Source organism: Sinocyclocheilus anshuiensis, unplaced genomic scaffold (genome assembly GCF_001515605.1).
Source record: "Sinocyclocheilus anshuiensis isolate Anshui unplaced genomic scaffold, SAMN03320099.WGS_v1.1 scaffold241, whole genome shotgun sequence".
Lineage (NCBI taxonomy): Eukaryota > Metazoa > Chordata > Actinopteri > Cypriniformes > Cyprinidae > Sinocyclocheilus > Sinocyclocheilus anshuiensis.
Window position 1 is genome coordinate 378,607 of NW_015540865.1, and position 14,787 is coordinate 393,393.

Sequence of the window (14,787 nt, forward strand, 5' to 3'; positions counted from 1 at the left end):
CATCACAAACCAGCATAAACCAGCACAACCCAACACAGCCCGGTCCTATCACTCTCACTCTAAACGTCAGGTTTTCACATTTGCATATGTAAATAAGTAAGGTAAAGCTAATCACATATTCATGACTCGGACATCGGCGGCAGCGAGAGAGACAGATGAAGGTGTTTTACCTGCCCACGGTCTGGTTGGCCAGTTGTCGCATTCGGTTGAATTGCTTCTTCATCTTCCTGCAATTTGCGCGTGAATCCCGATGGAAGAAACACCAACTGACATTCCTCACTTAAAGAACAACCCTCAGGAAATATTCCACGGCTCGGGCCATAACGAACGATTCCTCTTCGGCGTGCAACCATCACCTGTCTCGAAAGAAAACGCCAGAGCGCATCATTTGCGCGTTCTGCTCGTCGAGGGATGCTCCGCTGAGCGCCGGTGGGGCATTGTGGGTAATGTAGTTCTGTGAGACTGGCTGGCCTACAAAAATAACAAATCGAACTGACATGCGACATGCAGCCTGAAATCACTGTTGTGACTTAACATACTAAAATGCACAAGTTACAGAATATGGTTGTGAGTTGTGAAAAAATGTAAAAATAAATAAAATGAAAACAAAAATACTACTACTGCTCATAAAAAATAATGATACTAACAATGTTGCCATCGTGTGGATGTCGAGAAGAACTGCAGCGTTGACAGAGAAACAAAATTATTTTACATTCTCTTGGAATTAACGAATTAGTATATTTTAAATATATACATACATTTGGAATGAGTAACATTAAATGGCGATAATCATATCACATACCGTATAATTTCATATAATCATAATTAATAATACTAATAAAAATACTGACTCTTTTTGGCTTCACATTTATCCAAAACAAGATCTAAAACCATTTATTTAATTATTTGTAGTCTCTCATCGCTTTCTGCTGCAGCGTCATTGGGGGCGTGTCCTCTGCGCAGAATCGGCAGTCCGCGCATGCGCGCTGTGGCGTGTCAGCGAGGCAAGATGGCGGCCCTCAGAGCGGGTCTCCTGACCCGAGCTCTTACTAAAGGAAACACACCGGGAATCCCAAACATTATCCTCGGAACAAGAGCAGGTGCTGTCTCACACATCTGTGCTTTCGCAGTATGTGAATATACGCTATGAAAGCAGTGTCTTATAGGAGAAAATGAACGATAACCTTCATGTCAAGGCTGCGGAGCTAACATGCTAAGCGAATCCGTGACAGTGTTTTACGTGTTTGTAAACAAATGTAATAAATCGTTAACTGCGTTGCTTTAGGATTAACTGGTGTTTTGTTTTAACACATTATGCATTATATGTTCTCATATGTAAGTCGCTTTGGATAAAAGCGTCTGCTAAATGTAAATGCCGTGTTCTAAGTGTGTAGTCCTGTATTGTATACTATATACTACAGGATGTCTTGAATTTTTATTCAGATTTCAGGTTTCATTCATTCATATAATTAACCTAGTTAACTAAAATACAAGCTTTTATGCGTAGAATGTGTCTGCTTAAAGCTAGTCTGTTTTATTCTCTTGGTTTTGTGTGTAATGTGTTATTATGATCAAGTTTGTGTTGTTTTATAGCATCTGGTCCCTCTAAGGACATGTTGCCCGGTTCGTACCCCAGAACCCCTGAGGAGACGGCAGCAGCAGCCAAGAAATACAACATGACGCTGGAAGATTACAAACCTTATCCTGATGATGGCATGGGGTGAGTATCTTTCTGAATGAATAACGTGTTTCGTTTGCAGAAAGACGAATGGCTGATGATGTGTTTAAATATGTTTGCTCTGTTGTGTCGCAGGTACGGTGATTACCCCTTGCTTCCGGAGCGATCGCAGCAGGAGAGAGACCCCTGGTATCAGTGGGACCATCCTGATCTCAGGAGGAACTGGGGAGAGCCGGTACGAAAGGATTAGTTCACTTCCAAAATAAAAATGTCCTGATCGTTTACTGATCAAGATGTTCATATCTTTCTGTCTTCAGTCGCGAAGAAATTGAGGAAAACGTTCCAGGATTTGTGACCCTGTCTGTGAAATCCAGGCTAAAGTCTCAAAATCTAATTATGAGATGACAAGCATCAAAGTTTGTTTTCAACTATTAATTTCACTATGATTTCAATCTTTGACATGGCCTCACTCAGTCAATATTAAAGACATAAAGGTTATATTTCACAGAATGTTCTACATCTTTATGAAGGATGATTTTATGTAGAAAACAGTAAATCACAAACAAAATGACTAGCTGGGTTTTCACAGGCAGGGTCACATTTTTCTCCATATAATGGACTTCAATGGTGATCAACGGGTTGAAGGTTCAAAGTGCAGCTTCAGTGCAGCTTCAAAGAGCTCTACAGGATCCCAGCCACAGATGAAGGTGTTTTACCTGCCCACGGTCTGGTTGGCCAGTTGTCGCATTCGGTTGAATTGCTTCTTCATCTTCCTGCAATTTGCGCGTGAATCCCGATGGAAGAAACACCAACTGACATTCCTCACTTAAAGAACAACCCTCAGGAAATATTCCACGGCTCGGGCCATAACGAACGATTCCTCTTCGGCGTGCAACCATCACCTGTCTCGAAAGAAAACGCCAGAGCGCATCATTTGCGCGTTCTGCTCGTCGAGGGATGCTCCGCTGAGCGCCGGTGGGGCATTGTGGGTAATGTAGTTCTGTGAGACTGGCTGGCCTACAAAAATAACAAATCGAACTGACATGCAGCTAATAAACTGAAATCACTGTTGTGACTTAACATACTAAAATGCACAAGTTACAGAATATGGTTGTGAAAATAAATAAAATGTAAAAATAAATAAAATGAAAACAAAAATACTACTACTGCTCATAAAAAATAATGATACTAACAATGTTGCCATCGTGTGGATGTCGAGAAGAACTGCAGCGTTGACAGAGAAACAAAATTATTTTACATTCTCTTGGAATTAACGAATTAGTATATTTTAAATATATACATACATTTGGAATGAGTAACATTAAATGGCGATAATCATATCACATACCGTATAATTTCATATAATCATAATTAATAATACTAATAAAAATACTGACTCTTTTTGGCTTCACATTTATCCAAAACAAGATCTAAAACCATTTATTTAATTATTTGTAGTCTCTCATCGCTTTCTGCTGCAGCGTCATTGGGGGCGTGTCCTCTGCGCAGAATCGGCAGTCCGCGCATGCGCGCTGTGGCGTGTCAGCGAGGCAAGATGGCGGCCCTCAGAGCGGGTCTCCTGACCCGAGCTCTTACTAAAGGAAACACACCGGGAATCCCAAACATTATCCTCGGAACAAGAGCAGGTGCTGTCTCACACATCTGTGCTTTCGCAGTATGTGAATATACGCTATGAAAGCAGTGTCTTATAGGAGAAAATGAACGATAACCTTCATGTCAAGGCTGCGGAGCTAACATGCTAAGCGAATCCGTGACAGTGTTTTACGTGTTTGTAAACAAATGTAATAAATCGTTAACTGCGTTGCTTTAGGATTAACTGGTGTTTTGTTTTAACACATTATGCATTATATGTTCTCATATGTAAGTCGCTTTGGATAAAAGCGTCTGCTAAATGTAAATGCCGTGTTCTAAGTGTGTAGTCCTGTATTGTATACTATATACTACAGGATGTCTTGAATTTTTATTCAGATTTCAGGTTTCATTCATTCATATAATTAACCTAGTTAACTAAAATACAAGCTTTTATGTGTAGAATGTGTCTGCTTAAAGCTAGTCTGTTTTATTCTCTTGGTTTTGTGTGTAATGTGTTATTATGATCAAGTTTGTGTTGTTTTATAGCATCTGGTCCCTCTAAGGACATGTTGCCCGGTTCGTACCCCAGAACCCCTGAGGAGACGGCAGCAGCAGCCAAGAAATACAACATGACGCTGGAAGATTACAAACCTTATCCTGATGATGGCATGGGGTGAGTATCTTTCTGAATGAATAACGTGTTTCGTTTGCAGAAAGACGAATGGCTGATGATGTGTTTAAATATGTTTGCTCTGTTGTGTCGCAGGTACGGTGATTACCCCTTGCTTCCGGAGCGATCGCAGCAGGAGAGAGACCCCTGGTATCAGTGGGACCATCCTGATCTCAGGAGGAACTGGGGAGAGCCGGTACGAAAGGATTAGTTCACTTCCAAAATAAAAATGTCCTGATCGTTTACTGATCAAGATGTTCATATCTTTCTGTCTTCAGTCGCGAAGAAATTGAGGAAAACGTTCCAGGATTTGTGACCCTGTCTGTGAAATCCAGGCTAAAGTCTCAAAATCTAATTATGAGATGACAAGCATCAAAGTTTGTTTTCAACTATTAATTTCACTATGATTTCAATCTTTGACATGGCCTCACTCAGTCAATATTAAAGACATAAAGGTTATATTTCACAGAATGTTCTACATCTTTATGAAGGATGATTTTATGTAGAAAACAGTAAATCACAAACAAAATGACTAGCTGGGTTTTCACAGGCAGGGTCACATTTTTCTCCATATAATGGACTTCAATGGTGATCAACGGGTTGAAGGTTCAAAGTGCAGCTTCAGTGCAGCTTCAAAGAGCTCTACAGGATCCCAGCCAAGGAATAAGAGTCTTATCTAGAGAAACCATCGCTCATTTTCTAAAAAAAATTAAAATTTATATACTTTTTAACTACAAATGCATGTCTTGCACTGGCTTGACTTCTTCACGCATGACGTAATCACGTTGGAAAGGCGGAAGCACCGACCCAGTGTTTACGAAGTGAACGTGCAGAACACTGAAATCACCAGAACACTTTCTCACCGGAGGAAGTGAATATTATGTTTCATGTCTGTGTTGTAGATGCACTGGGACTTTGACATGTACATCAGGAACAGGGTTGACACGTCTCCGAGCCCCGTGGAGTGGAGGACGATGCGGAACCAGCTGCTGGGGTTCGTGGGCTTCATGCTGCTGATGTTTGGTTTGGGCGAGATGTTCCCCTGCTACCAGCCTGTGGTGAGTAAAGGGAGAACAACAAGCTGTGTAGTAGAAAGATAGAAAGAAGGGAAGTGTGTTAATCCTGCACCACAAGCAAGTTAGGAATTGCAAACTTTTTTAGCAGCTGAAACTTGTTTAGAAACAGTTTGCAACTAATTGCATACTTCAGTCGTAAAGTTTTAGTATTTTTGATGTTGTCTCCAGGCTCCTAAACAGTATCCTTACAGCGAGCTGTATCTGGAGAGAGGCGGAGATCCGGAGAAAGAACCAGAACCGCTCAAACATTATGAAATCTAATGCTAGAATCATCTCTGTTCCGTAACTTCTGCATATTTCTGTCTCTAATAAAGTTAATTTAAATGTCATGTGTTGGGTTTGTCTTTTCTTACCTGAGACCTTAAACTGTCATCAGCCTTTCGTTATGTGAAGCATAATAACATTATTTTCTAAATCAAGAGCGCTTCTGTTGTTTTATGTTAGATATTGTTCAGATGTATGCTAGTTACATGCATTCATTTCTAGTGCTTTCAAACGATTAATCGCATACAAAATAAAAGTAAATAATTTTTGTATTTATTAATTTTTTGTTTGCATAATATATGTGTGTACTGTGTATATTAATTATGTATATATTAATACACACATACACTACCGTTCAAAAGTTTGGGGTCAGTAATTTTTTTTTTCTTTTTCTTTTTTTAAGAAATGAATGCTTTTATTCAGGCAGGATGTGTTAAATTGATAAAAAGTGATAATAAAGACATTGTTATAAATAAACGCATTTAAGAATGATTTCTGAAGACTGGAGTAATGATGCTGAAAATACAGCTTCGATCACAGAAATAAATTACATTTTAATGTATATTAAAATAGAAAAACGTTATTTTAAATTGTAATATTTTACAATATTACATTTTTTTTCTGCATTTTTTTGGTCAAATAAATGCAGCCTTGACGAGCAGAAGAGACTTATAATTGGAAGTCTTATAATTTTATAATTTATATAAAAATATTTTTTATATAAACAAAACATTTTTCTTAAATATATACATGCATGTGTGTGTATTTATATATACATAAGTATACACAGTACACACATATATTATGTAAACAAATGTTTTTTTTTTTGATGCGATTAATCGTTTGACAGCAATAATCGTTTCATATTTGATGTTTTACTTTTAATGATTTTATTTTCAATAGTTTTTAAAATATTTTTTTATGTCTGATGGGAGGTCAGTAGTCAGTCCTTGAACTAAAATGCAGTTAATAAGAACAACATTAAGTGTTAAACAACAAACAATATAATTTGGATGTATAGCGTTATTTTTTTTTTCCACTTTTGACCCAGTAAGATACAGGAAAAAAATATCCTAAATATTGAAGGAACATCTACATGGGCGATGTTGGCTTAATTTAGTTTTAGTGAATAATTAAGTTTTTATTATTTAATATTTAATTCAATCATTTTTACTTTAAGCGATGTTGGCATTAGTAGAAAGATACAAATCGTTTCGTAAACTCTGTCCCTCGCCGGCTGCCGTACTGGACTACAACTCCGCCCCGGACTACATTCCCCACGAGTGACGCGCGAGTAGCGCCGCTAAACTCTCAGCAACACACAAACGAGACTAATAATCACAAGCAACGGTAAGTACACACACAACACTTACTGTGATCTGACGTTTTTAAGATCAACTCGAGATCTTGTGATGTTTTATTGCGTGTGATCGTGTGTGTTTGGAGCGCAGACGGCGAGCAGCAGGTTAATGCTAACGCTAACAGCAGATAATCAGGAATAAACAACTGTGATTATAAACATACTTCTGCTCTATAGAAACTCCACACGGCATTTATTACACATCTAGTTTATAAAGATGCTAAATTAATTTGAGAATATATATAATACGAATCTGAGACATAATATCTGAATATACATTAGTGCTGCTGTTTTAGTGATTTCTGTTAAGGGTATTTCAGAAATGTGTTAGCATTTTTGTTATTACTTTTATTTAACGTGATGTTAAGTCACTTTCAGGTTCTTTAGGCTGATCTGACGTTGTTAATGTAGATGTTAGACATTGACATTATGAATTAGAATTCATAGGAAACATTATATCGTTAGAGTTGACAGGTGAATCTCAGATCTGTGTTCTTTTCAGGATTTGGGAGGAAGATGAGGGTGAAGGAGATACTCAGGGCTGCGACACAGGCATGGAGTCCTGCGATGAAGCACCCCGCGTACCTGGCCTTAGGTAACTGTGCACCTGTGTGTGTGTGTGTGTGTGTGTGTGTGTGTGTGTTTTCACCTGTCAGCTTGTGTTTGTTTTATTCAAAGCGCATCCAGAATGCTGGAGTGATCTGGTCTTCTTCACTGTCTCGTATCTGCAGGAACCGCAGCGCAGCAGCTGGATGCATCCTTCAACACCAGCGCCGCCCTGGAGATCTTTGAGATGGATTTCGCTGATACATCCATGGACATGAAGCTCAGAGGAACTCTGCCCACTTCCAACAGGTCAGTTATTCGCATACAGGTGAGGAAATTATGTTATACAGTAAACCATTTAAAAGTTTGGGGATTTTATAATGTTTTTGAGTCTGCTCTGCTCACAAAGGCTGCATTTATTTGACCAAAATACTATAAAATTGTAAAATATTATTTAAATTTAAAACAGTGTTTTCTATGTGAATATCTGTTAAGATGTAATTTATTTCTGTGATACGCTGCTGCATTACTCCAGTCTTCAGCGTCACATGATCTTCAGAAATCATTCTAATATGCTGATTTGCTGCTCAAGAAACATTTCTGATTATTAGCAGTGTTGAAAACAGTATTATTTTTGTGGAAACTGTGATGCATTTTATTTTTCAGGATTCACAGATGAATAGAAAGTTCAAAAGAACAGCATTTACTTGAAATAGAAAACGTTTGTAGCATTGTAGATTTATATTTATTCATTTAGCAGACGCTTTTATCTAAAGTGACTTACATTTGCAATTCATCATAAAGAGGCAAATAAACACAGGAAGTGCTCGTGATACAAAGTTTCAGACATTGTTCATTGGAAGTTCTATATGCATCCTTGATGAATTAAAGTATTAATCTTACTGAATCTTAAAAACTTTTCACATAAAATTAAACTGAAAATGCAAAACAACCTTCCATCCTAGCATTGTGGCCATGACTTTTGCACAGAAAAGCACGTCTCACATTTTCTTCAGAATATATAGTGTAGTCAGTGCGCTCATCTGAAGGTTTGAGGTATTTCTGATTGTCTGGATGATGACTGGGTGTGTTTGGATGTTTATTACGATCTCTCTCCACACTGAACTGTACAGAAAACTTTCAAAAACCTCCACTGAGTTTTGACATAAAGTGGTGGAGTTACAGCAGCAGTTTGTTGACGTCTCTTCCTTGAAGGTGAATGTAGTTTTATATTAATAGCATCTTCCCCCGGCGGCGATTGAATAGCAGAAATCCCTGTTTAACGGCAGCTTTAGTTTAGAGAGGAGAATGAGTCAGACGCGTCGTCATCACCTCTGTGTGATCTAACACACACAAACACGCCAGTTTAGGTGTAGGATGATAGAAAATACAGTTTATACAGTATAAAAACCATTACGCCTATGGAATGTCGTGTGTGTTTGTCAGGTTTCACAGTCTGATCTGGGTGGCGTTTGATATGGAGGTGAAGGGCTCATCCGGGCGGCTCATCGGAGGCAGTGAGAGCGGAACCGTGAGCGTCTTCAGCCCCGACGCTATTCTCAGCGCGGGAGAGGACGCCGTGATCGGACAGTCCAACAAACACACGGGCCCCGTGCACACGCTCGACTACAACCGCTTCCAGGTACAGCTCAGACTCTCGCTTCAGATCCGATCACATCCGCTGACGCTTTCACAAACACACATGTGTGTTTCCTCCGCATCAGAGTAACATCATCGCCTCCGGAGCCAGCGATTCAGAAATATACATCTGGGACCTGAACAACTTCAGTAATCCCATGACGCCGGGCGCAAAGTCACAGGTAGGAATGTGTTTGTGTGGAACTTAGGCCTGGGCGATAAAACGGTATCGATCTATATCGACGGTACACCTTCTTCGATAACGATATAAAAAATGTTCGATATAGTGCAGGATATAGGCACATGCTATGAGTGACGCAGACCGCACACACAAACACAAACACATGCTGAGTGCTGTGCTGCCTGTGATGAGGAGATTGTGAATAAAGAATGAATATTAGTCGAGGTTAAAATAAACATTTGCATTTGAATGTTAGGAGTGCGTCAGGGAGCGTCATCAGTGGCGCACGAGATGCGGTGATGATGATGTAAGTGACGTTGCATTTTAATGTTTTGTTAGTCTAGCCCACGAGACGCGCCGCTGCTGCGTTATTCATTCAAAATATTAGAGGAATATAGTAGCTGATCTTAATTAGGTTAAACCCCGAAACCAAGCCATTCACACAGAATGCAAATTCAGCACATTTTTACACGGACAAATATGAATGCTGCACTCGCGTCGCACACAAGAGATGTATAGAAAGCCATGCAAAGTTAAAACAGTTTAAACTTTTAGAAAACACGTCGCGAATTTGTGAAGGTTTATTCCTTTTCATTGCGTCTCATGTTTTTATGTTTTCATGTTTTAACAATGCATAAATACATGATGCTGTTTTGTTCATAATTGTTCGGAATTATATTTGATTTATATGAGTTAATTTAGACGTAATGCACGTTTTTTTATAGACAGTTATTTCCTTGCGTTGATAATTTAAATGCACTTCATTATTTTGCTCCTTGCGCCCTCCTGTGGCTTCGGGAGACAAGCCAAAAGTTTGCTTAAGACCTGTTTAATCTGCATATAAAACATTAGAAATTAGATATTTAATTTTTATTTTGTGTTTGACTGTTAAAAAAAACATTTGTTGTTTGTCAATAAATTGGGTTAATTTAAAAACACAGTAGTTAAATTTAAACGTTTCTGTTGCTCTGTTTTAAAAAAAGTTTATAAAAAATTAATAATTATCGATACCGAACGATATGAAACATTATATCGTTGATACATTTTTTAGCTATATCGCCCAGCCCTAGTGGAACCTCTGTTCGATTACTCTCTGAAATGTTGTTGACTGCATCTGTCTCTGTTTCTTCAGCTCTGTGAGGTAAGAGCAAGGTCTCTGGTTCTTCGGAGGGTGTGTGGGGTTTGATTAACCTCTTCTCTAACACTCAGCTCACTGTGTTAATGGGTTAAAACCTAAAAACAGTTCTGAGACCGTTCATCTGCTAAGCAGAGTGTGTTTGGTTGTTTTGGACGGGATTTTGGTCAGTAATGAATTGCAGTAACTACACTGAATCTTCACCTGGTGGTTTGTGGGAAAGTCACAGATATTCTGGTGGTTTTATCCATGTGCTTATGCATGTCACTAAAAATTAATATTTATTAATATTATAATGGGTGTCTAAATGGGTATAGATAGATATGTGAGATTGTTAAATATTAATATAATAATATATATTAATATTATAATGAATGGCTAAATAGGCAGAGAGATATATGAGGTCGTTAAATATTAAAATATATATATTTTAATATTACAATGGATGGCTAAATGGGTATAGATAGATATATGAGATTGTTAAATATATATATATTAATATTATAAAGGATGGCTAAATGGGTATATATATATACTGTATGAGGTCACAAAATATTAAAATTAATATATTTTAATATTATTTTGTGTGGCTAAACGGGTATGTGTGTGTGTGTGTATATATATATATATATATACTGTATATATTTATTATTATAATGAATGGCTAAATAGGAAGAGAGATATATGAGGTCATTAAATATTAAAATATATATATTTTAATATTACAATGGATGGCTAAATGGGTATAGATAGATATATGATTCATTAAATATTAAAATATGTATGTTAATATTATGATGGATGGCTAAATTGGTATAGATAGATATATATGAGGTCACTGTATCAGGTGTCTAAATAGATACATGAGGTCATTAAATAGTAAAATTGATATATATTAATATTGGGTCTCTAAATGGCTATAGATATGTATGAGGTCACTAAATATTCAAAAATATATTTTAATATTATAATGGGGGGCTAAATAAATAGGTATAGATATATTTAGAGGTCACTAAATATTGAAATTAATATATTTTAATGTTGTAATGGGTGTCTAAATAGGTATATATAGATATGAGGTCATTAAATATTAAAATATGTATATTTTAATATTGTAATGGATGGCTAAATGAGTATAGAAATATATGAGGTCACTAAATATTAAAATAATGCAATAAGCCCCAAGAAGCCTTAGTTTACAGTGAATTTATAACAGCTAGTGTAATGTGTAATGATATTAATAAGTGTAATGATATTAATAAAAACAGTATTCTTCCACCAAACAATGTAGCTCCTCAGAAACAGTTGTGGTTGCTACAAAGTGGTTGCCGAGCAACACACAAACGTAAACAAAGGTGTATGTTACTTTGTAGAGTCATTTACAACAGCTTCGAACGCGGCTCAGCCAATCAGAATCAAGGACCGGAACTATCCGCTTTATAATTTAATTTTAAATAAAATTCAAATGTAAATATATATTTTAAAATGTTATTATTATAATGTTTAGGTTTTGATTAACCTCTTCTCTAACGCTCAGCTCACTAAACAATGGGTTTCTACCTAAAAAGCAGTTCTGAGACGGTCTGTTTTCTGCGTTTGGGGTGTTTTGTTGGTCAGCGGTGTTTAGTGTGAGGTCTCAGGTGTTGTGCTGTTCTCTCCGTGTGTGTCTGTGTGTCTGTGTCTGTGTCTGTGTCTGTGTCTGTGGCAGCACATACTGGCGTCTGCAAACCCCAGCGGGAAGGCCATCGTCTGGGATCTGAGGAAGAACGAGCCCATCATCAAAATCAGTGACCACAGCAACAGGGTGAGGACATGCACAGCCATCCACTCTGAGGATCGAGTGAATCTGTGGCTCATATTTCACCACAACATCCTAAATAAACACAAGAGTTTATATTTTGCATGAAGGAAAGGAAGCCTGTTTTTAGGAGGACAGTGGACTTATTTTCATAACATTTAAAATAAAATCAGTGCAATTGTACTTTATACATAAAATAGATACACTTATAGATAGGTAGATAGATAGATAGATTTTAGTGTAGTTTAGAAATCTAATTCTCATTACTGTATGTGTGTATGTATGCACTTATATACAGTGTGTGTGTATATATAATTTTTTTTTTTTTTACAGTAATGAGAATAAGATTTGGTAATGAGAATCTGGACAGAAAATGTGTGTTTAATTGTCTTTACAGTAGTCTCAGAATGTCTTAATGTCTCTAAAATTAGACATAATATATAATATATATGATTATTATTATTAAATTATAGAATAAATGATAATTTAATAAACATAAAATATATTTTTATATAATGTATTATTTTTAGTATATATATATAATGTATAGTAAATATACTGTATATGTATTGTTATTAAACTAGAATAAATAATAATAATAATAATAAAATATAACAAATAATAAAGCTTATTTATTATAAATATAAATAAATTAATTTGTTTAATTTAGTAGATCTATTTATTATTTTATATCATGTATAATAAAATATACATTGTTGTTATTAAATTATAGAATAAATAATATTATACAATTTAATAATGACTAGTATAACTTTAGTATAATTTAACAGACCTATTTATGATGATAATATAACAAAATATAATAAATTATAAAATAATATAAATAAATTATAAAATAATATACTAAAAATTAAGAGTGTCTGTTAATAGGTTTTAGTTTTTTTACAAAAAATATTTATTTATTTATTTTACAGTAATGCGAATAAGATTTTGTGTTTGCATTGTGGTAATGAGAATCTGGGAGGAAAATATGTGTGTAATTGTCATGAATATATTTTCACAATGTCTTGATCCTAAAATGAGTCTCACTCTTTCACGCTTATATATGTGACCCTGCAGCACAAAAGCAGTGTTAAGTCGCTGGGGTATATTTGTAGCAATAGCCAACAATACATTGTATGGGTCACAATTATAGATTTTTCTTTTATGCCAAAAATCATTAGGATATTAAGTAAAGATCATGTTCCATGAAGATATTTTGTACATTTCCTACCGTAAATATATCAAAACTCAATTTTTGATTAGTAATATGCATTGCTAAGAACTTCATTTGAACAACTTTAAAGATGATTTTCTCAATATTTAGATTTTTTTGCACCCTCAGATTCCAGATTTTCAAATAGTTGTATCTCAGCCAAATATTGTCCTATCCTAACAAACCATACATCAATGGAAAGCTTATTTATTCAGCTTTCAGATGATGCATAAAACTCTATTTCGAAAAATTGACACTTTTTTGCTCCTTTTTTGTTTTGTGCTCCAGGGTCACATTTAACGCTTTCCTCTCTCTCAGCATTTTTTTGAAAAACGTTTTTGATGATTTTCACTAAAATTTGATGGCCTCCAGTATATTTTGCTGTATGAATATTTGAATATGCAATACACCAAAATAAAGATCAGAGCCTCTACTTTTAAACCAAAAAAATCTATTTTATTATAGCTTAAAGCATTCTTTTTTATCAACACTTGAATATAGGTAGGTTTCATAAAAATGCATAATTTTGAGCAAAAAGGCGACAAAATCAAATTTTTATCAAAAACTACATCTGGATAATATTCAGTATGATTATCAAAGCATAAATCCAGTAAATCGCTTCCATCAACACCTCCAAAGCACAGACATCACTTCCTGGATCAACATTTTACTCCGTAACATTATGCAGTTTTCATTTATATGCTGTCTATTGCTGATGATCGCATTATTTGTCATATGCATCTGTTTACATAAGAGACCGCTCGTTTCTCCGTCCTGTTCACATGTGTTTTTGTTCGGGAGGTTTTGTACTCGTTCAGAAGACGTGTAATAGCGCCCTCGAGTGTATAACAGTGAAGCGTTTTCTTCTAAAAGACGAGATAACTCGTCAATGGCGAGGGAAAGAGTTAAGCTCCAAAACGTCCTTTAGAAAGCAGATGACATCAGTCCCATGTAAAGTTTGAAGCTGCTGTGTGATGTGTGTCAGATGCACTGCTCGGGGATGTTGTGGCATCCAGAAGTGGCCACTCAGCTGCTTCTGGCATCAGAGGACGACAGACTTCCGGTCATGCAGATGTGGGACCTTCGGTTTGCAACCTCGCCGCTCAAAGTCCTGGAGAGCCACACCAGGTAGAGATGGACACAAACCCTGTGTGGTTCAGCTCATGCCGTTCAGTTCACGAGCGCACTCTTTTCAATCTTCCAGAGGAATTCTGTCCATCTCGTGGAGTCAAGCCGATCCGGAGCTTCTTCTGAGCAGCGGCAAAGACAACCGGATCCTGTGCTGGAACCCAAACACCGGAGAGGTGCGTCAGACACACCTGCTGCTTTTCTACATTAGATACTTCTATCCTAAGTGATTTGAACTGCATTTAAAGTATACATGTGATCAGTTCATGCATTTCATAAGAATCAAGCCCCTGGCTTTGATATTGCTAGCATCGTTACGGGTCTCTACTGTGTCATTTTATATGATTAATGTATATATAGATTAATATACAGTATAATATATATATCTATTTTCAAATATTCAAATTTTCAAACACGGTATGAACAGCGTCTGTTAAATGACTAAATGTAAATGAACACGGTACTAAAATAAACATTATTTATTTCTAATTTATTTACTTATTC

At 36.3% G+C, this 14,787-nt stretch overlaps 3 protein-coding genes across 3 annotated transcripts in view; all 3 read left to right on the plus strand.

The window, feature by feature from the left end:
* The first annotated feature begins 250 nt into the window (after window positions 1–250).
* Window positions 251–2,073, plus strand: LOC107688051 (NADH dehydrogenase [ubiquinone] 1 beta subcomplex subunit 8, mitochondrial-like). The gene is made up of 5 exons (XM_016485593.1): window positions 251–443; window positions 936–1,100; window positions 1,594–1,720; window positions 1,814–1,913; window positions 1,996–2,073. Exons 1-5 carry the CDS (start codon window positions 251–253, stop codon window positions 2,008–2,010), a joined length of 600 nt encoding a protein of 199 aa, XP_016341079.1. The 3' UTR covers window positions 2,011–2,073.
* Window positions 2,074–3,166: 1,093 nt separating this feature from the next.
* LOC107688041 (NADH dehydrogenase [ubiquinone] 1 beta subcomplex subunit 8, mitochondrial-like) lies at window positions 3,167–5,346 on the plus strand. The gene is made up of 5 exons (XM_016485581.1): window positions 3,167–3,324; window positions 3,818–3,944; window positions 4,038–4,137; window positions 4,844–4,999; window positions 5,186–5,346. The coding sequence occupies exons 1-5, from the start codon at window positions 3,204–3,206 to the stop codon at window positions 5,276–5,278; spliced, it is 597 nt and encodes a 198-aa protein (XP_016341067.1). The 5' UTR covers window positions 3,167–3,203; the 3' UTR covers window positions 5,279–5,346.
* A 1,194-nt stretch (window positions 5,347–6,540) lies between these two features.
* Window positions 6,541–14,787, plus strand: part of LOC107688052 (protein transport protein Sec31A-like) — a 35,307-nt gene continuing 27,060 nt past the window's right edge. The window contains exons 1-9 of the mRNA XM_016485594.1: window positions 6,541–6,631; window positions 7,144–7,236; window positions 7,373–7,496; window positions 8,634–8,829; window positions 8,912–9,021; window positions 10,139–10,147; window positions 11,825–11,945; window positions 14,141–14,283; window positions 14,360–14,459. Of these exons, the coding sequence (XP_016341080.1) occupies window positions 7,158–7,236; window positions 7,373–7,496; window positions 8,634–8,829; window positions 8,912–9,021; window positions 10,139–10,147; window positions 11,825–11,945; window positions 14,141–14,283; window positions 14,360–14,459 (882 nt within the window). The 5' untranslated portion in view covers window positions 6,541–6,631; window positions 7,144–7,157. The remainder of the gene's footprint in view (window positions 6,632–7,143; window positions 7,237–7,372; window positions 7,497–8,633; window positions 8,830–8,911; window positions 9,022–10,138; window positions 10,148–11,824; window positions 11,946–14,140; window positions 14,284–14,359; window positions 14,460–14,787) is intronic.

What these genes read in the sequence shown, in the direction of transcription:
- LOC107688041 (XM_016485581.1), top strand. Translation starts at nt 3,204, where the DNA reads ATGCGCGCTGTGGCGTGTCAGCGAGGCAAGATGGCGGCCCTCAGAGCG. An exon ending in TATCCTGATGATGGCATGGG is followed by an intron (nt 3,945 to 4,037) that starts GTGAGTATCTTT and finishes GTTGTGTCGCAG; the next exon opens with GTACGGTGATTACCCCTTGC. An exon ending in GGAGGAACTGGGGAGAGCCG is followed by an intron (nt 4,138 to 4,843) that starts GTACGAAAGGAT and finishes TCTGTGTTGTAG; the next exon opens with ATGCACTGGGACTTTGACAT.
- LOC107688051 (XM_016485593.1), top strand. Translation starts at nt 251, where the DNA reads ATGGAAGAAACACCAACTGACATTCCTCACTTAAAGAACAACCCTCAG. An exon ending in GCGCCGGTGGGGCATTGTGG is followed by an intron (nt 444 to 935) that starts GTAATGTAGTTC and finishes TTTCTGCTGCAG; the next exon opens with CGTCATTGGGGGCGTGTCCT. An exon ending in TATCCTGATGATGGCATGGG is followed by an intron (nt 1,721 to 1,813) that starts GTGAGTATCTTT and finishes GTTGTGTCGCAG; the next exon opens with GTACGGTGATTACCCCTTGC.